Source organism: Typopeltis vanoorti, chromosome 18, assembly GCF_054136105.1.
Source record: "Typopeltis vanoorti isolate ZY-2024b chromosome 18, IOZ_Tvanoo_1.0, whole genome shotgun sequence".
Classification (NCBI taxonomy): Eukaryota; Metazoa; Arthropoda; class Arachnida; order Uropygi; family Thelyphonidae; genus Typopeltis; species Typopeltis vanoorti.
This window is the reverse complement of record NC_143566.1, coordinates 91,990,111-92,013,840: the sequence shown is the minus strand read 5'-3', so window position 1 is coordinate 92,013,840 and position 23,730 is coordinate 91,990,111. Positions and strand designations below refer to the sequence as shown.

The window sequence follows — 23,730 nt, the reverse complement described above, 5'->3', positions numbered from 1 at the left end:
GAAGCTGTACATATATCTAAATTTCAAAATCTGTTGTAATGTTAATAAATTTCATGAAAGTTTAATAAATCACTTTGACGATATTCCTTTGTAATCAACACCTAACAATACAGGTATCATGGAGTCGAGTGTAATTTTAGTTTACTTAAAGACCTCCGATCTAGTTATATACCGATATGTAGTTATCCCTGTTATTAAACGGCTGAGGAAGATGTGCGTAAACGTGCTCTATCCCCAGAATCAGCAGTAACAATGCCCCTTTTTTATGTGATTCTCATTCGTGAACGGTTTTAAACTGTAGTACATCAGTATAGTAAATGTGTTCAAGTTCTTTTTTTTATTTTATTTATTTTTTCTATTGCACGTATTTATGTACCTTTGAATTCCTCTGCACTGATGCCATTGGTCTAATTACGGAATTCAACTTGTGATGTGAACATAATAAGGCATGAACGTTTAAGAATTAGCTGATCTTAACTCTCTCTCTAGAAATTTTCTCTGATAGCTCTCTAACTCATCACCTCTTAGAAAAGCATACGTGCAGTTTACTACTCTCAGTATGATATCACCGAACACTATTTATGTATCAAGAAACTGAACGTATGTCGAGTTATCAAGGTTGGATACCGTCTATCTATTACAACAGAATAAAAGAAATAAGACTCTTGCAAATTTGTATCAGCACATACATTCCTCCCTATGGCAATGTTATTTACTATTCTTCATGGAGATTTAAAGAAAAATAACTATCTATCTGCAGTGTTTCTGAGTTCGTCATTTGGAACTGTGGGCCACCATCTGTTTGGCCATTAAATTTAGAATCTAACAAGGAATGCGTGAGATTCACAGAGTTATTCATCTCACTATATCTGACTAACTATTATCCTATCCACTTCTTGAGTGGACGTGTCACCCAACAACGTACAAAGAAAACCGATTACACACATAAATCCAACATATAATTATGAAGCTATTACACAATCTATTTTAAAACTAATTTTTGGAAAATATCAATTAGATGGTTCAGTTGCCTATTTCAGTCATCTTCCAAAAGGCTGTAAATTATACATAAACGCCATGGGTGGGATAAAGGTTAGAAAATCTGGACAGTATAAAAAAACATGGCACTTTTTTCGAACCACGTTAGGTTTCCAAAATCCAATGTAGAAGTCACACCAGACAAGGAAAATCATTTCTCACTTAAAAATATCCATAAATGCTTGCGGTTCGATTGAAATCAACAACTTATTAGTTAGAAGGAGTAATTATCCTCCACCGAGTCAACCAGGTCAGTGATTGTCATCATATAATACCATTTCCAATAAAATTTCGACCCATTCTTGAAATAAAGTTGGAAAAATTCCACGATTAGTATTAATATATACATTGCACTGATATATCGCAATTTTTGGCACAGAATCTAATTGTAAATCGAATTCTGAATGTTTTCCAGAAGTTTTGGAGCCTGAATGAAAATAGGTTGCGAACTTATTATTGTACTACTAAATTATGCCAAATCCAGTGTACTTAATAGTCGCCTGTGCTTAATTATGCTAATCACGAGATTCTTTCTTCTTTATTACAAATGTACACTTGGCCTTCAAAAGGAAATGTGTCAATCTCTGTAGATAGTTGATATTTTGCACAAAAAAGCAGATATAGAAACTTTGGTTTCCGTTGTTGATAAGAAGTAGATTTATTTATATTTCCACTACTTATATATCTCTACATTTCACATATTTATATCATTTTATGATATTTTACATAAGTAAGAATGATCTCAAAAGAAATATATAAGAAATAAGAAATTCAATGCGCTTTGGCATTGAATAAAATTTAATAATAAATTGTAAAAATGCATTAAATCATTTACTGAAGAAGAAAGAGAGAAAATGCGAGAACAGTGATGAAAAGAGCTAAGAAACACTAGCAGCACATCATTAACCAGAGACGAATAAGAAAATTAAAAAAAGAGTTTTGTATTTTCTATGCGCAAATGCAACAGCGTTGAACGAATAGTCCTAACAACGTTGACTTTTGATATTTTGATTTGTACTGTAACTTACTGGAGCATTAGTGACTAGCTGTGGACCGTGGCGAAACTAGACGGCGATTCATGGTCTACTGCAACCGGTATATTTAGCAACTCAACCCCTGTACATTACGCATTTGTGCATGGACGAACGATGAAGCAGGTAAGCCACCAAAGGACTCTTTCACTTTGATGCTGTAAACGTGGAGCCTGACAGAAATGTGCAGACCATAATTTACTACATGAATGATTCATCGTCGAGTGCGCTTTCAAGCAAAGGATGCATTTTACATGGGGGAATAATGCATTTTCATTGACGTCGGTGGCACACAAGGGTCGAAAAGATATATTCTCCGCATGTTAGAACGCGTGTTACACATATCGACTCTTTCAGCAATGTTCTAAGGATGAAAAGAAGAAAAAGAAGAGAAAAACATCGCATGTGGGGTACGGTAATGATTACAATCTCTCCACATTCATCCCTCTTCACAAATAACCTTTTGAATTTGGGTTGTAGTAGTAGAAGTACCTTAACGTGGGATATTTCGAAATAGAAATGCAGTACAAGGGCTTATGGGGGAAAAAACAAGAATCGTTTGTTTACAAGCCATTGACATAATTTTGCTGGAAGTTTAAAATATAACCAAATGCAAAAATTATGCTCTTTAAATATGCAGAAATACATCATCATCCGACATTTTGTTGTTCTCTTATCTCAACAACACACTGTTCAAACAGATATATACGAAAGGTACCTGGCCAACCATTTTTCCGTTAAAAATTTATTCTGGAAATCCAGCGTCATTAGCACAAGACAGAGTGCCATACGAATGGGAAACAACTCTAGTGATCGACTATGTTGTGTGTATTTTTCTCGTTCCTGGCATTTCTTTCAACAAGTGTTCGCAAAAGCACACTTGGACATCTGCCAGCACGTCTCATTATTGCCTTGTTCCTCCCTGGCAAGTTCCCCTTCTTTTTTGTATCTGGTTGGCCCGAAAACAGGATGAGTTAGTTTCTTTTTTAGAAAAATTTTGCCTTTCCCCTAGAGAGCTGTGTTTACACAGTGAAATAGAGGAGCGCAAAGTGTTCGAGACGAGGTCGAATTTCTGATGAATGTAGCAAACACACCGAGCTGTGCAAGAGAAGCAATCATTCCTCCCTCAACTCCCCTTTCTGAGACGGACAAAAATACTTGTTTATAAATAGCAAGACTTTTAGCTTTACAACCATGAGAAAAACATTTCCATCAATCATAATAATAACTAATACATAAGTAAGATTCATATATAATAAGAGAACTCCTGTGCGATAAGAAAACATGTACTCCTTTGGGATGTTTACATGAAGCTTCGTTCAAAAAAAATCATTTCTCTGATTGGTAACTATAGAAGCCTCATTTTAATATTTTATTGGGATATTACAGCATGATTATAGGCTAGTATATCTGGCGCTTTAATACGAAATAATGATCATATACAAAATAAGGATATTGTAGTATGATTAACTCTATCTGGACAAAAAAGTAGATTCATATTATTTATCCCGAATTATTGCTGCATGAAAAAAATAGCAGATTATTTTCTGTCCTCTCTTCCCACCCATTCAAAATGCATGGCATTGTTCAGCTTAATATGGAACAGATCGATTTGTAAATATCATAACGATGTGCTTCATGTCATTGCTGTTTAGGTAAAAGATTAGAACTCCATTCATTTCAGTTTTAATTCCATTTTCCCTTTTTACTTTGCACTTAATTGCATTAGTTGGTCTTATTTTACAAGATAACGACTATGAAAACATTCGGTAACAGCAATTATACAGTATCCTTTATTTTGAACATATTCACATGTTAACTAACGCCAATTTCTTATCGATAGAGACTCAAAAATGTTGGGTTTACCTTTTCTTGGAAGTGAGGTTTTTGCATTGGTAAAAATTTCACGAAATCATTCATGTGACTTATGATTTCTCTTTCCTGAGGAAGCATGAACTGAATGTGCTATGCAGAATAAAAAACTTTGCAATCGAAAGAAATAATCATATATTTGTTATCTTTCGCACAATACGTCTACTGCTACTATTTTTGAGTAATTTTCTCCATAAATATTTTTATTTTCAAAGAATAACATAAACTTTATTATAATGTACTGTCTTATAGTTTTTTATTTTAATATACTGTCTTCCATTCTTCCTCCTGGCGATAAATTTAACTCAACATTACTGGGTGAGAGTGAGGAAATAATGGAAAAGCTTGAAAACAGTGCAAAGTTTTAAGTTAGACAAAAAAAGCTGTAGATTTAGACAAAAGAACAAAATAGGGCGAATCATATTTTGCTGTTCTGTTTTACACGTTGACAGAATGACCTCGATGTGTGTGTGTGTGTGTGTGTGTGATGTTGCATGCATATTAGCAATATTGAATATATTTTTGATCGAAATGAAACCAAACAAGCTAGAACGTCATCTACATTTAAAATTAAAGCGAAGGTTCTGAAATTTTTGAGAGCACATTCAACGATAGTCATGTTGCTCAAAACATCGTACAGCGCTGCCTGTTTATATTTTTATTTATAACATTTTAACTATAAAATGTAATTTTATTTTAATATAAATTAAATTGTAAAATTTTAAATAATTTAATAATGTTTAAAGATACATAGGGTGGTCTAATAAATTAAGACAAGTGAAAGTGTTTTTTTCTCTTTTCCCTGAAACTCAGATTTTTAATTTCGCAATCAGATGGGGAAGTATCGTAGTATTCGGAGAATTTTGAAAAAAAAAAAATACAAATTTGGATTTAATGTCATGAGACAGTGAAGTTGTCTGCCGTACTTTCGCCCTGATTTCTTCAAAATCATCAGTAACCATAAGCTTAGCTATCGGTGAGGCTAAGAATGGAGAGAGAGAGAGAGAGAAATATTTTACTGAAGCAGTAAAATCAGTCATAACTTGTATTTAAATAACAGCCATAGCAAGCGCAAAAAGCCTTTTCCTACTTTTCAGACACCTAAAATATAACCATGCTTTTATTAAAACAGAACATCCGCTGCAGTATGTATTTCTATAAATTATTTTGATTGAATAAAATCAAAATAATTTATAGAGAAAATTAGAATAAAAAAGACGAATTTAAAAGAATATAATCCGAAAATAAAAAAGAGCTTTTTAGCATAGAAAAACATTTTTAAAAAGTCAGTTTTTTTCTTCTAATCTTTGTTTATTTTTTTCCCAAAATTGATAAATTGTTTCTTCATGTTATTCATAATAATAATATTTAAAAAAAAATTCTTATATATCCAGGTGGCATCATTAAAGTATACAATTCCTTTGATACTTCTAAACTACAACATTACTGTTTGGGTACTACGATGATGAAGAAATCGTAACAGGTAATTCTTTTACTCCAAAATTATTTCCAATTTAAAGATTTCCGTCAAAGAAAAAATGGAAGTTGATTAGCAGCGTCTTGAGGATCCACTGCAGTTTCTGCAACAGCAACAATTATTGAATATATCATATTTTAATTCAAACTTTCACTTCGCACTAATTTTGTTCCAAGAGCCGTTTTCTATTAACTCAGTCGACAAAGGACAAATGTTTTCTGATAACAAGAGGAGGTCTGGTGCTGTTGAGAAAATTTCAATTGATCTTCATAAGTTGATGTTGTAGGTATATGAATCGATGGTATTTATTCTTGAAAATCGTGTTACAAATACAGTATATCGTTCACAGAACCAAAAAAAAAAAAAGGTTTAGATTACTAGATTTCATGCTCATTGAAAAGTATTTGTTAATTCATCCTTTTTTTACACATGAGGAAACGATCTTTTTTAATCAACTCTTATAATCCAATTTAGAAGTGTCACATGATAGCGTAACTCACATTCATCGGTTTCTTTGAGAAGAGGTGTTAGTGTTAGACCTATCAGAGAGCATCTCTGTATGAAAGTATGCATAAATCACGTCTCTCTCAGTTTAGAGAGAGAGACAGAGAGAGAGAGAGAGAACAGCTAAGGGAAGAGGGATCTGTACGTGCATCTTGCGCTATGCTTCCTGTTATGTAACAGTGTCGGATTTTTTCCCCTCCATGCAAACGACTTTTTTTGACTTCCCATCACGACACACGACACACTTTCCTATCGTATCTGGTCACGTGGGGCATCTAGGGTTTCTGTGTCGCTAATCGGACTTCGCGTTAATATTAGCGACAAAACACGAGAGGGTGTTTCCTCGATTCGTTGGCAGGTCACGTGACACACACACACACACACACGCACACACACACGCGCGCGCGGTGAAAATCGATAATCAAACGAGTGGCAAGCAGCAACTCGTGCTGCGGATAGAGGGAGCCGTCAGTGACTCGAAAGGAAAAATGGTGGCCATGTCAGACATGTGCCCACGACGCTGACCAGCGCATCTAGAAGGCGACACAAAGTGCACGGCGCATAGGAAAAAGGTCGTACTTGCAGCGCGGACAGGCCAGTGACCTTTCCTCTGCCAGAAATGTCTTTTAGAGACGAGAAAAGCATCAGGAAGCAGCACGCGGTCTCGTTCACTTACGTCACGTCAGCAGCCATGTTTTCTTGGGCTGGGGATGCTTGCTGAGAGTGTTCGCATCGCCACGCCGTCTTCACATCTTCTTGTTCGGCCAACTCGGAGCTGGCACCGTTCGCAATAGACATTTATAGCTGGTGGCAGGTAGCTACCCTCATTCTTTAGCTCTAGCAAAGCCTCGAATTACCGCCAAGAACCGAAGCGGAGAAAGAGAAACGTTTCAGCACAGACAGCCTTCGCCGTTATCTGTGGTCGTCTTGTGATACGCACCCCGAAGCAATATGGACAAACCAAAGTTCGAGGTAACGCAAGCAACGACACCCGATGGGATAGATGCAGCTCTACCTTCCACTCCAGCGTCCCCAAACTCCCTCTCCTTAGAAGAGAATGACAAGGCCACGGAACGTCTTATTCCAGGTAGATATTTGAATATCCAGATAGATAACTGTGCATCTAAGGTAGATTAGTATCTACCTGAGCATCTATTAGTATCTTAGGTGAGGGATAAATAATCGATTATTTTGAGTGCGAACACGAATATTCTATTTGCTCAATCTTCCCTTTTAATTTGATATAGTTGTCGATTCACATTATTAAGATATTATTGCTTATATTGATTCACATCGGCCATGTTTATCCATCTGTGAATGAAGTGTGATAATGCCTAAGTCCATTTTCAATGAATTGCTAGATAACCTAAAATTTAATACGCGTGCGTGGGTGGAGTGTGGGAGTATGTGAGGGCTTCGTGTGTGTGTGTGTGTGTGTGTGTGTGTGTGTGTGTGAGAGAGAGAGAGAGAGAGAGAGAGAGAGAGAGAGAGGGTAATGAACTGTAGTTAAATTGCACAGGTAATACAGTATACGATGCTATCCGCACATGCTGATATTAGAATGTAAATAAAGAAATATAAAAAAATAATTAATAAAAAAAGAAAAAAGAAAAATCCTTAGCCCTCCCACGATACGTATGTACTATATGTTTACAGAAAAAACCTTTCGTGGGTGGAAGCTACATAAAAAAAAAGCTAGTAATCGAAATTCAATTTGCCAACAAAAACTAAGAATTCATAAACAGCTTCAGTAAAGATATGGATCTTAATGCAATCATTTGGAATGTGTACCTATTAGTATTATAAATATATATAAATTTTTGGACGTTCTTTTCTTTTACAAATAATTCAATTACAAATATTAAATATTAACTGAACCGATGGTTTTTAAAGCAATAAAATGTACGCGAAATATTCCGGCTGTCTGCAGTAGAAAATGCCGTTTATTGAGCTTTCCCATCTGAACCAGAGGGATGTAAAGTAGGGCAACTGGAAAGTGTGATAGATTACTAACAGAAGAGTTGCGGAAGGAAAAAGAAACATTGGACGGGAAATTAAATTAAGATACGATGTGGAAACAAAACCCATTACCGTTAGATCAAATTGGGAAACAGAAAAGAAAAATTTGATTAGACGTCTGGAGAGATTGCCACTGGATATTATCTTAACAAGAAAAAAATAAGTTCCAAATAATTAATGTCTTGAGTGTTATATCTGCAAAAAAAAAAAATCCGTGGTCTCATATGCAGTTAGGGTAGGGTCCCTTCCCCGAAAAAAAACTGTCGACTGTGGCTATTACAGTACATTAATAACAGCAACAATTTAGAATAACACTTTTGTATGCAAACCCACCCTGAAATTTTCAGCTTAACAAGAAACAGTTTTATTTACATAAAATGGTTAATCGGTCTGGCTTTGAATCCACAGTATTCCTTGCCATGATTGGAAGGCTTTTTGCCTCTCCATACTCACATGGATTTTTTTAAGGCAAATTTGGACATTATCTTTTGTGTCCTCTACAGCGACTGTTGTACGATGACAAACTACTCTACTTGTCAGTTATAGTGATCCATCAGCTTTTGGGCTCTTGGTGTACAGTAATAAGACTTTCTGTCCTCTTATTACGCTATCCAGGACTTTTCTGCGCCTCACCTTGCTTCAAGTTATCTGATCCTTTTCCCAGAGGCCATTTGTCTTTGTCATCTTCATGCCATTTGATTGCATTCAAAAGAAATAAGTATAGAGTATGGATTGTCTGTTGTATGGATTAATTGTGGCATTAGGTTATGCAATCTTTCTATCGTGTTTTTCACGATAAAAAAATCTCCTTTGAATAAGTCACTGATGCATGTGAATGACATTCTTCGAATAAGATGAGGCTCTAACTTTGTATATGATTTCAGCATTTAGAAATATTAACACTGGGGATAGAACTTCATGTTTTTTCTAACTAGGATAATTGTATCAATGCTGGTAATATAACTGTACTTAATTAATGTTATTAATTCTGGAGAGAGAATTATTTCTCCTTTTTTGCACCACCTATTTGTTATTTGTCAAAGACATATATATAATTTCTTCATTCTTTTCATACTGATATTCGGTGATTTTCTTACTTCCTTGAATTATGTAGTATCTTCCGGACTTCAGATTATTAATTCACTACTTCTAAAGCGCCTCTTCTTTCTCTGCAAACAAACACGTGATTTTCTGTTGAAAGCGTGGGCTGTGGAGCGGAGGAGGCAACCCTCTTATGTTGTACCAGGGATTATTACGGTATGGAACAGTCATAATGCCGATGTTTGATTAGTGGCAATTCTCTGTTGAGTTTAATGAATGAAGTGTCGTTCAACTGATGGCTCAAGAGGAGTATCTTCTCGCAAATGCGCAAAATCAAGTAATTTCTCGGCATCTTAGATGAGTGTTTGTATAGTGATCCCTTAGTGATGATGATGATGATGATTTAACCATTCAGTCGTGTCCAGCAAGAAACACTTGCCACAAACACTGGTGAAAAACCCTCAACCTCCGTATGAGACCAGTTAACTCACCTTTAGTCGAAAGAGACCAGATAAAGGTTCCTCACGTCATGAACGGGAATCGAGCCCAGGTTTTTCCGGGGGTTCGTCTATACCGACTGAGCTACGGAGGCTCCCTTAGAAATAATGGATAGCAAACGATAAAATTAATTCTCGGAAATATTTAAGTTCTAGTATTGATTGGCCATAATATTCCAATTTCTAAGAAAGAGGTATGGCCTTATAAAAGTTTCATGAGTAATGTTTTTAAAAAATGTCGGTGTCCTTATGTTGATTCCGTTGTTCTACGAACTGTACGATTCACTCCTAATACGCTACTTTGATACCAATGCATATTAAAGATCCAAGAGTGAACTGGCCATCCTGATTGGCAAAGAGGTCATTTTATAGAGAAGGATTTCCAGTAATTCTTAGCCCACCCATTAAACTAATATAATAAATGCACTACATGCTAACATCCTTTCGTGGACAGAATTCGCATACAATTCATTGAAAGAAAAATACTGACGTGTGTGTTACTCTACACATGTTGGATTCACATTAAAAGAAATACCAGGACATGTTTATTTTCTATAAAGAATAGCATTACGCACATTCAGTGTAATCACTTGTCATACGATCAACGTTCTCCCAAAGGGAGGTGAAGAGCATTATCAGACGATCGATTCCTGTCAACATTCGCAAGAAACCGTCTACTACCCACATTTACCTCTTCATACTGGCAATCACTTTCCTAAAAGGTAATTTCTTCATCTTCAGACGAAAACCACCTGGACTTATGTCCTAAGAGAAGGATGAATGTTCAACACTTTCCCGCTGTCATCATACCTGCAGAACTCTCTACATCTACAGATGTACCGGTGATTGGAGTAATTCACAAGTAATAGTATTCTATGCTCAGTGCGTATTTACATAAAAAGCCAGTCCTAGACTAGAAAAGTAATTTAGTGAACTCTAGTGAACATCATTACGTTTAGTGTGAAGGTGTAGCCATTCTTCAATAATTAAGCACAGTTTGATAAGTATGGTAGCGTAATTTTAGTGTTTACTTAAAGTTCTTTAGTTCAAGATATTTTCAGCTATTTTTTGCAATGTCACAAAACTCTTTTTTATGGTTTATTACTCATGGTTTATTTATGGTTTATTATTATTCAATGACAATATAAATACTAAAATAATCAATAGAAACATTCAAAAATACTTCCAAAAATCTAATGTATTTTTCAATGGTCATCAATATATATATTTGCCTTTCAGAAATGATCCTTTTAATTATTTGTTCCCCATCTAAGTTGGTTACTACTAAAATACTTGAAGTCTTAAAATATTGTGGTATTTTTTTTTTCTAGAACATCGCTTGGCGTAGTTTACTTCATATAACACTATGAGGCTAGCATATTATTTCGATTAATTGGGTATGTTATCGGATCAAGCTGTTAGTTTTGTGGATGAAAAATCCTGTTGCCACCATGTTTGACCGGCTATCTCATCTTCAAACGTTCATCGCCGAATCAAACTGATGTCTTTTCTATTCAAAGAACATCGTGTGTTTCTGACCGAGCTATGGAGGCACCTGGAACGCCGAACAGTTAATTTTTATCCATAGTAATAGCAGTATTATCATCATATGCATCGATTTATTTACAAAATACTAAAAAGATTCAAATTCTAAAGAGAAGGAGAGAGAGAGAGAGAGAGAGAGAGAGAGAAATTTCATTTCTTTTTTACCTGAAAACAGAATTTGAACAAACAGAAATCTCATGAGCCCTTTTAATCGCGGAGGCCGCATGTCATTTTGTAATGGTGTTAAATAAATAATGTGCCAATAAGAATTGCCATTCATTCTACAATGAAAAACACTAAATTTGAATTCTTGTCTTCCTAAGTAGATAACAATATCCATTCAGCAAGATGAGATTTCAAAGGATGAAAAGAGGTATTTGGAAAAACAACACCTAACAAGGGTTGTGTGTTGAGAACTTAAGGAGGCTGTGGTGTTTTCCGCATGATACACTTGAACGCAAGAAACCACAACGAGAAGAGTGAAGGTGTACTTACGATAGGGGCATTAGGTACGGAGTGACACGGAAAGACAATACTAACGAGGCGTGAACCCCTTCAAGGATTTCTCGCAACGTCAAGTAGTAGTCAGTACGGAAACAAAACACTCCCGATCAGCTGGGAAGTAGCCATGACCTACAAGGACTGACCCCTACGTCAATATGCTAGAAGAAATGTAGTCAGTGATAGATGTGGATTCCACAGGTAACGCTCGGGGATAATCCAGGGTCTCGTGCCACAACTTCCCAGTATAGAAACTGTTCAAAAGCTTCCGCCTTTGCTGTCCTTGACTTTTTATTAACTCAAGGACACATTGTTTTGTCTTCCACTGGAAATTCCAGCAGCTGTTCACGTGACGCAACACCCTTTACGGTAGGAAAAGATTTGGTGACTTAAAATAGAAAAACTCTTCTCAACTGCAGTCATACTGAGTATTACAGCAACTGCAATCACACGTTTTTTCCCCCCCATGAAGTTACGGACAACACTAATCAAGTTTCAGATTCCGACTTGTTTTACGGATAAGCATCAGAATGGCTGATCCGATGCAAGGGGTCCTTGCATTCAATTAACCTTAATTTTTCTTCAGGTATATATTTACAGCTAAAAATCTTTTATGCGTTAAGAAAAGTTCAAACGTAATAAATTTCGACAGACAGTGACTCTTGGAGCATACCAATAAAATCTGAATTTTAAAGAAGGTCATATTACAAAAATAACGTTTCATGTTTTCTCATTTTGTGCTAAGAAAGAATCGTACAGCATTCCTTTGTTTGTTCCAGCGTCACAATTTTGTTCATTAATTAATTATGGTTTCGACATAATAAGGTTTTAATCTTTCCCTGTCGCTATATGCGGCAGGGTAAGATTACAATCAATTGGTTTCTGGAAGAGGAAATTCTGTCTCTAAATAAAGGTTCGGATAATAGAAGATTAGCTAAAACTTTGATTAATCCATGGTTTATATCTGTATCGTCTTAGTTTAATTACTCTCTTGCCGACATAATCTTAAAATGAATTTATTGATAACATTGACAAAACGCTGATTAAGCTAAAAGATACAAATATATACCAGGAATGAAAAATCTAAAAGTTCGAAATACTGTAAACGTTCCACGCCCAGGTGGAGCACGGAACGTTTATAGTATTTCGTAATGTTACGTTTCATAAGAATGGGACTATTGATTTAATTACAAGAATGTGTTTAATAAACCATACCAGTATGTCAGATGCTGACGTGTTCATTAATAGGATTTCGAATTAAGAAAAAATGCATTCAGTTATTTCACTATTTTATTGAATATCAAATTAAAATGAATTATAACGATTTCAGTGCGTTTCATAAAAAAACTTTTCATCAGAATTAGAATTAATGAAATCCGGAAACGAACTTATAAGTGATAATTTGTCAGCGACATCAGTGATGCATATTATTTATTTGGTAGTATTCGTATTTAAGTCTAAACTGACTTGGAAGGAATAGAATTAAAATGTTTTCATTGTACTTTTATTTTTTTTTATCTTTTGTACGTGATATTGCTGCTTAATTTCACTTCAACTGCACATTTAATTTGTATGCTTGATTCCGGAATTGATTTTAAATATAAAGGTTCAGAGTAAAAGAAGGTAAAGACGTTATCTTTTTCTACTTATTTTAAAAATTACGATTAGAAAACTAAAAGAAGGGAAAAACGGTGTATACTCAACATGAAAAGAAGTAAAAGTACTTGAATTATTAAAAACACATGTAAATGAATGACAAAATTTCATTCCCAAATGTATTCAGAATAATGTTAAGTTTGTTCACTTCAAAGAGTTTCCGTAGCTAGCTTAGCTGTTTGAGACGATTCCCATCGGTTGGATAGATCTGGATTCGAATCCGGTTTAGGACGTTTCTCATCCAACATTAGCTAGACCAACCAAGAGAACATAACGCAATTTATATACAAAATATACGCATAGAACTAACCACCTCATCGTCGAATACATACAGTACATAAAGCAGCAAAAATAGATAAAACACATCACTTTAATGCAAAAATGCCCTACGTGAATAACAAAAAACAGACAAAGTATGAAATATAAAGCAGAGAAAGAAAATTCCACGATTGTTACAAAGATAGTTGGCTAATTTTAGAATGTCTAAGATGCTAGAAGACAGCAGTACTTGTAGAAAGAAATGCCACAGTATTAGAAAAAAACAAAAAACTCGTACCGTTTTAAGCAGTAATCGTTACACAAAAGTGAATATCAGTTTTGGTTGACTATATTTGGATGATTATACGGTCAACCGGAATTATACAAACATGATCTCCCCCTCCCCTCCACTTTGAGTAGATAGATTTCAGTATCCCCATTTTTAAATAGGCTCAACATTTGACAAGTGATATCCAACCTCACTAAAGGCAAACGCAAGTTTTTTACGCGATGGTAACGGGTGTCATTGTACACGCTACAAGTCCAAAATTCATAGTAGCCGTCCTTTATATTCTCCAATATGCAAATGATGTCACTGAGCTTGTAGATGATGTAATATCTGATGTAGTATAACCAACTGTTCTTGCTGTGGCCCCCAATTCGCAATAGTTGTTGCAAGTTAATGCACGTTTAGCGTAATACCTGTTAAAAGCCTCCCTAGTTCAGTCGATTTCGACGATGCCATTTGGCTGAAAAGGGCCTGGGTTCGAATCCTATCTAGGATGCGAAGTTTTCAACTGAAGGCGAGTTATCTGGATTTATACGTACGTGGGAATTTTGCATCCCACAAAACAGCCAAGACCAGAAGAACATGCGCAACTGATGGTAGAAATATTACTTAAGTTTCAATTGTCACTTATTTGACTGGCCATTGAGCATATCATGCAACAGGAAATGGAAAATCGAGAAAAAAAAATTCTTTTTCCACCAGAGGAAAGGAGGTAATGCCTGTTTCATCTTACATACGATCAGTAATAATTGCAATTTGTTTTCATTGTATCATTTCACTTTCTTTCACTCATGTATGATTCTTTCTGATGTTTACTTGTGTGTAATACTAAATGTGTGTAATACTTAGTAAAAATACTAAGTGTGTGTGTGTGTGTGTGTGTGTGTGTGTGTGTGTGTAGATACTGAGACAGTTATAATTGCGTTATTTTCAGCTAATAGATATCCGCTGTTAAGTAAACTTTACTTTAGCGCACCCCATTACTTTCCCAAGTAATGGGAAAACGTACGAAAATCTCGAACTATATTCTGAAGATATTTTTATTCTTTGTAAAATCCACTTACCAACCCATTTCAATAAATCGTTTGTTCCTTGATAAATTTATTATAAAAATATGCCTAGAAGTAACAAAAAACAGTGGAGGCTGTAAACCAACTAACTGAGTTAAAAGAAAATTCCGTTAAGGCAGTAATAGAAATAACCGAATATGTATTTTTGATGCGTAAAAAGCTTCAGAGAACGAATATGAAATGAACTAGTTTCGGTATAGAAATCTAAAGAAGTGGCAGATAACCAAATTACCATCCTTAGACTTCTCCATTATGGCCTTTTTTGAGGCGATAGCACATCTCATATTTTCCCGTGTAACATTTACTCAGGAAAGTTTAGATATACGTCTTCTTCCACACAACAGCAACAAAAAACAGGATGTCTCTGCATTCACCTTGTTGTCAAGGTCCGAAAAATTTTTAAAGTCTTAAGAAGCTACTTGGAAAGTGGCAGGTGGAGTCATATTGGGGTATATAAAAACAGGAAGCGTTATGATCATAGTAAGTTATAAGCCAGCGGAACAAGGAGAGTTTTCGTGTGTTTTATGAAAGTGAACTTACATGAAAACTGCATTAGCTAAGCACGCGTGAAGACAACACACATCCATAAATAGTTCCAGCATCCCACAAGATAGGCTAGTCTAGACATTAAGGCGACAGAAAGTGGTTTTAAAAAATAAAAAATAATAAAACCTTTATGTTAATAGAAGTTTGATGGTAAAACCGGTTTTATGAATATGACATCACAGCACATCTGCCAAGCACAGAGGCTTCCCTAGGCTTGTGCAACTCTTCTGATTCTGGTTGCCTGCAGCTGTTAATAAGAGGTGAAAGTGGTAGCGAGTTCAGCTGATGATATCAAGTCGCATGGACATAGCTGATCATTGTATGTACCTGCGATTTATTTTACATGTAAAATCCAATACGATTTATAAAAACACTTTTAAGAATGTGGGAGTGGATCAAGTTGAGCGTGATGTTGCTGCACTGAGCTACATGCGAAATGCATTACTTTTACGAGACGCGTGCTGAGGCTATTGGGAATGCGAACAGTTGAACGTGCGTAAACCAAGTCAGGTACGAAAAGAGAACGCGGATAAAACTGTAAGATATCCGGATGTAATCCGGTGAGTGGCTCTGACGTGAGTTTCAACATATTAGCTCCTGTGTCGTGTTTACAAAATAGTAAAGTTTTGCACGCAACTCGAGAGGGGTGCTCAAGGCTGCTGTCTGATGTCGAAAAGTAACACAGCGGCACTAATTAATTTGTTTTTTGGTATCTTTCGTTCCACCCACGACTTTTCTGGAGGGGATCCAGCGCGGTCTGAAAACAGTTTGCGCAAGAAACTTCGTACATGTAAATGCTTCGAAAATTCCAAAACCAAACAAGCTCTCGCTGTTTCGACTGGCGTCCTCTGTTCCTCAATATCTCAGATTGTAGGAAGCTCATATTAAAACCACTCGCTTAGAACAGTATCCCTCCTTTGCAGCTAAATTTCTTCCAAAATGCAATGTTCGGTTTGAATTCGGTAACAATTTCTAATATTTGAGAGCAGCCTTAAATTGGTAGGCTTTGTTTTTTATTCATCTCTGAACCTTTTGGCGATTTTTACAGTTTCCAGACCTGTGTGATTCGAGAAGCGACGCGTGATGCTATAAATAGATACAAAGCGTAGTGCAGTGGTACTGCTGTTTGTCTCCATAGGAATGGCGTCCCAGGAGAGACTCTTCTTATGGAAAACTCCTTCTTTCTCTATCTCGACTCATTACGTCTGCCTGCTTACGTAAGTGTGTGTGTGTGTGTGTGTGTGTGTGAGAGAGAGAGAGAGAGAGAGAGAGAGAGAGAGAGAGAGAGAGAGAGAGAGAGAGAGATCATACTTAGGCATTTTCTTCGGGAAAAAATCTGTCACTGAAAATATTCCGAGACCTTGTACGTAAATTATGTTCTTGTTAGATTCAACCCCAGTCGCGACTTCCTATCGTGCTGCTTTTCATAACCACCTGAGTAGAACACAGCTGGCCTCTTTGGCCAATATACCAATCATTCTAATCTAATAGATGATCTCTCATTTTTATTGAAGTTCTTAATGTGCAGACTTCGTCGATAGTTAATAATATAAATAGTTATGTTTCTGGAGAGGTCAGTCATCACCCTAATTCATTGTGAATTTGTTTTCCTATTAACCCTAGATATCATTTATTTACCCTAGTTTCGGTTATTCACTGTTAAAGCTCATAAAAATATTAAAGCATCGCGCATAATAATGTTAAAGCACATAATAATGCTTGATGCTCTTTCGAGCACAAGCATTATTTGAAGAAAGCACTGTGTATTGCTTTATCAAATGTTTGCTAAACACGTATAAAAGAGCATCAGTTCTTTGGCTCAAAAAGTTCTGGATATCATGTCGCTGGTAATTATCTCGATACTTGTCAGGTGAATGTTGCGAATCGCTTCAGGTGAATCCTCCATAAACCAATATTAGCGCTCCCCTGCACACACACACACATAACATAACATACTTTTCATCTCAAGATAAATTTGCTAATTGCTATGAATTTGCGATCTGCGTGTTTGAGATAGACAAACATATTTCGTAATTAGAAACTAAAGTGATAATAACACTTAATCTCTCCTGCGCTGATAGCTTACCTGCATCATTATAGTGTGATGCAGTGGCTGTCGATTGCGCAAATGTAAAACGTGCGCTGGTCACTAAAACCTAATAATGCTGTTAAAATTGCATATTCGTTCCTTTCGAGATTTCAAAACAATTCGGACTTTCAGTGCCATAAAGAGTGCTTATGTATGATGCGTAATGTCTCTTCGTTCACGATGGTAAAGAATTGTTCTCTTGAGCCATCAAAAAATGCTTGGTTTGAAGTGCTAATCGCTACTTCCGAAAATGAATTTAGTCTTAATTTCCACACATTTCTTCGTAATCTTCATCTTTTAACACGTTCGCACTCCCTCAAGCTACTTAACCTCTTCTTCACCTGACATGTAATATCGACATTAATGAAATATTCGGCAGCGAAGTGGGGGAATGAAGGGTGTCATCTAATGGTCTGTCACATCTCTCCGTTGCTGCGTAGTCAAGTGCAATATTTCACTTTTCTGGTCTGGCTTGCGTGACCACAAGTTGAATAGTTGCACGACATCCGATGATTGACGGAAAAGCGACTCCCCGTTCTCCCCCCCCCCCTTTACAAGTCTATTTGGGCTTGATTAAAGTGTAACATATTGCAACGGAAAAGCCAATAATAGCCAAATCACGTGGTGGGCGGGGGGGGAAATAATATCATGCAGAAAGAAGAGAAATGCCTGGAATAAGAGATCTGGAAGTTTATGTGTGTCTGTGTTCAAGTACGAACATTCTCCACTAATGAAGCTAACTGAGCTAGAATCTAATTTCAAAGCCATCTCTGCACAATAAAGTTCGATTTTGGTCCTTTATAATCAACGATGAAAGTAGGCAATTATCAAGCTCGGGAAGATTCATCGATAATGTATATACTTCATCCCAGACGCTTGGCAACCTAATCGAAATGGCTTTCTCATGTTTTGAGGGCACACACTGTCTAGCAGGTGCAGAAAAATCGAAAGGTCGATATTTCGTAATGTGCTTTCTGAGAGAGTGATGACCACTTGCATTCATTTCCGGAACAGTCTATCTCAACTATTTGTCTGCTGCTTTCTGTCTTTCGAATAAAGAAAAATAAGATCCGTAGCAGCCGAGTGATGTTTGTGTGTGTGTGTGTGTGTTTTACCGAGCACTTACACTATAGAGAGAGTAGTTCAATATAGATTTAGAGCAAGCGACACTCCCGCAGTGCGAGATACCCATTAGGGTGACAGACTACTCATTGAAAGATTCAGGGATGTCTAAAGAAGTTAAGTCTAGCCGAAGGGGATCTGCGCCGATAGTTAAATACCCCTTTCATGTCTCCGCTGCTAAACAAAGTCGAATTTCTTCGCTGCGAGCGAAGGTCGCGCGCCTAGTAACAACCCAACTACTAAACAAACGCGCATTTTTCATTCTTCAGCATCTAAATTTAGTTCGAGTTGTGGTCGTTGTTTAGAGGTATGCACGAGCACGCGAACACTCAGTTCTTCGGTATCCATAAAGGTATTTGCGTAGACCACGGAACGCACTTCCGAAGCCAATTGAACCACCTTCACATGAAGCCAACAATTTTCGTTCATTTATTGCCATTCGGAACCCCGTCATAAATAAAGACGTCTGCGCAATAAAATCATCTGTGCCACGAACACCGTACTCTATTACCGCCTTCCAGATGTCCGCGTCTGACGACATCGTCTCGAACGAACACTTGGCAAAGCGCCATCTCTGTATAGCAACAAATATTTGCAACTCTTTCCCATCGAATATTTTTCCTCTGTAGTATAATGAAGCAGTGAAAGCATCTAATGACCAGGTCTTGATTATTCCGACTCCTTAAGTAGCAGTACAGCATCGAAAATTCGAACTAATGAATGGTGTACAAATTCAAGGAATTTGATCGGATAGTGTTATACTTAAAACGTAAAATTTTCGCATATCAATATGATAATAACAACAACAACAAAAAAAAAAAAACTGTCTGATGTACACTTTACATTCGCAAAGTAAACAATTCTCTGTACCAAAATTCTCTGTACCTGGTCTTAAATGTGTAAATATATACCATATACTATGGGGGTTGGGAATACGCTCCCTTGGCGCCCAACCCCTGTGTTCCAGACTGGTAGGTCTGTTTTCCTTGAATTCTGATGACTCGACACTCAGGGTAGCCCCTGAGTTTCAAAACGTTTCAAAAAACGTGACATAAAAAAGGCTTATCATTTTATATATATATATAGGGTAGATTAAATATTTTTCATGTAGCATATGTCAGTCTTGCACAAGAATAGTTTCAAAACTTATGGTATTTTAGAAGAATCTTATCAGCATAATGGTATATAATGTGGCACAAATGAATAACTTATTAGCATTTTTTTTTCAACATTGGCGTGTAATCTTCAGGAAAAGTAGACGAGAAACTTTCACTGGAGTGTGTTAAGGAAAAATAGATAGATGGTTGGAAGGAAATATTGAAGGTGTACTACGATCGATGTAGCCAAGCTGCCGCTTTTGTTTTCATAAGTGGAGGAACGTGGAGGAATTAATACTAGTTCTATTAAACACTTCCTATTAAAAGGCTCTCTACAAAAACACTCCCTATAAAGTAGGAATGGATAGAAAGAGGAAGGAAGGAAGGAAGGAAGAATAAATAATCAATATGCAGAATAATGCATTCTTGGGTGTTTAGACTCCATCCCGAATGCAGAACAGCAGCAGCATTCTAAGCGAAAACATAAGCTAAGGTCAGTTGTGTTTCAGGAGAGAATTAAGAGCTAAGAAGAACAAAGGTTTATAAAACGGTTGATAATGTATTAGCGTGAGAAAGGCTGAAGATCAATATTAACTCGAAGAAGTCTGACATTGTCTAAGGATTTGAATATCATTGAAGGTTGAGAGGAAGCTGTTCACGCGTTAAACTCTCTTTTCTCATTGCCGTTACATGAAACCAACATTAGCAAATGATTGTGGATATGTGGATAGCCATGGATATGTTACAACTGTTCATAAATTCATATTAACAACATTCGTATTTTCTAGTATATTTATTTATTTATTCATATGAAGTTTCCTCCCTTTTCTCCCCCGTCCCTATTGGGGCGAGTTGATCCCCCTCATGGGGGGTTAAGTATTTTATGGCTGTAGATTCGTGTATGTGTGTGTTCACTGGGCCGGTTTGCGGGATGAAAACCCCCAGATAAACTGGGGGGGAAAACCCTGCTGTCCACGCCCAAGACCGGCTAACTTGGCTATGGCTGAAGAAGATCCTTAAGCTCCTCACGTCGTCGACGAGAATCGAACCCAGGCCACTCCTTCCCCAGGCATATGGTTGCGAAGCGCAAAGCCACGAGGCTAATCGCGTGGACTTCTGGTATATATCGGCCGGAGATGTAACAGATATTATGATAGTTTAACGCAATATTTCCAAACTAGTTTCTTCTTCCAACTTGGTCTACTATTTGTCAAGTTCCTAATTTGATCTTACAGCGAACAGACTAATTTTAAAGAAAAAGCATATTACTATACAGTATAAATTCAAATTCACATGAAGCAGAATACACTACTCGACAAGCACACCAGAATAAAGCCAGATAAATGCTTTGTAAAAGATTCATTGCTGATAGAAACAATTTTCGCTACCATTATGAATCCATAATCCAGAAGTCTTTTGAAAGTCTATTTTTACAAAATAAACAGTGAAAAGGTTTCCCTATTTGTAACGTTTTTAGGTTTCGGATAAAACCGCAAAAAAAAAAAAAAAAAACCGGTTTGAAAGGATTATAACGGTGGATTACTTAATAAGAATCAAAAAATGACAGATAGCGTTCTGTTACTTTTTTTATAAGGAATAAAAAACAGAGAAAGCTGAGCTGTGATTACCCTCCTTAATTGACTGATTTTACTTATTAGCAACTCCTTCGTCTTCATAAATAGAAAACTGTCTGGAAGCCCAGAGAACTCCAGAAACCACTGAGGTTTGATATTGAAACGTTTTGAATGAACTTAAAGGTCAGTCACTACAATTTAATTTTATTAAATGTTAATAAAATGTTAGATTGTGCTCTATCTCGGAGCAGTCTTATACGTAATGTCTCCAGTCAAATGGAACTTTCCTAAATGTATCTCTTCTCTCGCTGGATATTGGTGATCAGATATATCCCATCTATCCTTGCATCCTAATTTAGTTTCGTATTTACATTTTTTTTTCTCAAGTTAATTTTCACTGATTAAAATATTGTTAATTCGCTACCAAAGTAACTGGAGTCTAGCTTTATTTTCAAGCAGTATCTGTTCTTGAGCGAAACTCACTCCAAAAAAAAAAAAAAAGGTAGCCTCGCTTGGATTTTGTAATATTATTCCCTGCTATATCCTCTCAGAGACATATGTAATTAACACCTTCTTTATTTTGATGGTAAATAATTTATATATATCATTTCTTTTCTCAGCTCACTCCTAATCGAAGCTGTCATATTTTGTTTTTTCAAGTATTTAGTTAACTCATTATAAATGTTTTATGATTATTACCACTAAATGAATCTCCCAGGAGTCTATAATAATTGGGAAAAGCCGATTTCTGCATCCTTATGCATATTTTCTTGTGCCGTTACCCAATTTATTTTATTCTTAATTGGCAACTTTGTTATAAAAATGTCCGACAGTCAAAATTATAATTTCCCACACTTCACTATCGCAACTGCATAACGAAGGAACACTTCCAGAACAGAACATTTTGATCTGTGAGTGGTTCTCTTTTTACTTTTTTACTAGTCAGTAACATAACCTCAACTTCTTGTATCTCCTCTCTCTCTGTCCTTCATGTAAGCTACAAAGTTCTACATTCAATTCAGAATCCAGAATAGCAAGATGACTCTGATCGATAATAATAATCTTATTAAAATAGGATCATCAGTATGGATAAGGAATTTAATTCGTGATATTTATTAATTATACTCCTAGAGTTCTATAAAAAGAAGTGTGACCTTTTTAAAACTATAAGTCTCACGATCTCCAAAAACATTCAGAAAAATATTGTCCGTTAATTTCAAATTGAACTCTGTTGCTGAATTGTTAATTTAAGCATCTTTATAAAATACTGTTTCCTACACGTAAACATTCGTTAATAAGAGTTTTGAAATAATCTGTAATTTTGTCATTCTCAAATGAGTGTGATGGCATTCTACTCCTCCTAGTGAATAGTACAGCTATATACGCTACCATCTAGGGAAATGACTATGACCAAGGTGGTTTCCTGTTGCCTTACTGGCCGCACTATATCCTATGACTGTAGCCTGTGTGTTCACGGGACGGGTTTATCTGCTTGCGGGATGAAAACCCCCGGATTAACTGGAAGGAGGGGGGGGAACTCTGCTTTCTTCTTAGGAATGAAACCTGGTATAAAAGTACCCACTGAGATGAATCTATCTTACATATATTTATTTTATTGGAAACATTACTTGATATCGGCAATAGTTTTGATATTTCGCTGAACTCTACGCAAATGATATTGTCTCTAATGTTATTCGCACCATGTGGGGACGTGAAGCGAACTTCCACTGACCTTGGAAGTTTCTGCCGTGACGAAAAGTGTATGCATTGAAAGTATTTAGCTAATTGGTTTGGAAACAAAGCTGTAGGTACCGCGTGGTTGGTCGGTCGTCGGGGGGGGGGGGGGAATTAGCCAGGGAAGTAGTTAGTTAATGAGATTCTGATGTAGAACACGCTCCTGTTGAAGCACTTGACGTGTCCTTCTAACGCCTCTGTTGCGACAATGCCGTTGATGTTATGTTAATTTCTCACGTGGCACGTGCTGTCCCTCCACGTTATTGAATTTCCGTGCGTTTGTCGTCGGTCCATCGGGTAGAGAAATAAATGGAAATCTTGCAGGTGGCGTTTCTCAGATTCCTCGTTCATTTTCCCGACACTTTGCACGGTGCAGAGGCGGAGCATCTCTCGGAAAGCGTTTTGTTGTATACGACAGGGACGAAAACGAGAAACGGTTGGTCCGTGGCGTGTTGGTCGTTTCTCTTCTCAGAAATATGCATTTTCTGAAGGCTTTGAAGGAACGCCTTCTGCAGGCACGCGAAGGTCTGCTCAAGACAATTTCGTATCGCGGTTGGTCAGGATGCGTGCGTCTCGAGGGGGCACTATCAGCACGAGAAATTATGGACAGACATAAGAAAATCGTTTACCTTGACTTAGATGAAATAGGAAAGAAATCCCCCGTCAGAGGGATCTTTATTGCAGTCGTAAGCCTTTCTGTGAAGGGGGGGGGGGAGGTAACCGCCAGTAAAGGGAATGTTGTTTCGGTTGGAAGGTTAACCTTTGAACTA

At 36.7% G+C, this 23,730-nt stretch overlaps 1 protein-coding gene across 1 annotated transcript in view; it reads left to right on the top strand.

Moving 5' to 3' along the window:
- The first annotated feature begins 6,342 nt into the window (after positions 1 to 6,342).
- kcc (solute carrier family 12 member kcc) overlaps positions 6,343 to 23,730 on the top strand; it is an 831,023-nt gene continuing 813,635 nt past the window's right edge. Inside the window, exon 1 of the mRNA XM_090408412.1 lies at positions 6,343 to 7,009. Coding sequence (XP_090264538.1) covers positions 6,874 to 7,009 — 136 coding nt within the window. The 5' untranslated portion in view covers positions 6,343 to 6,873. The remainder of the gene's footprint in view (positions 7,010 to 23,730) is intronic.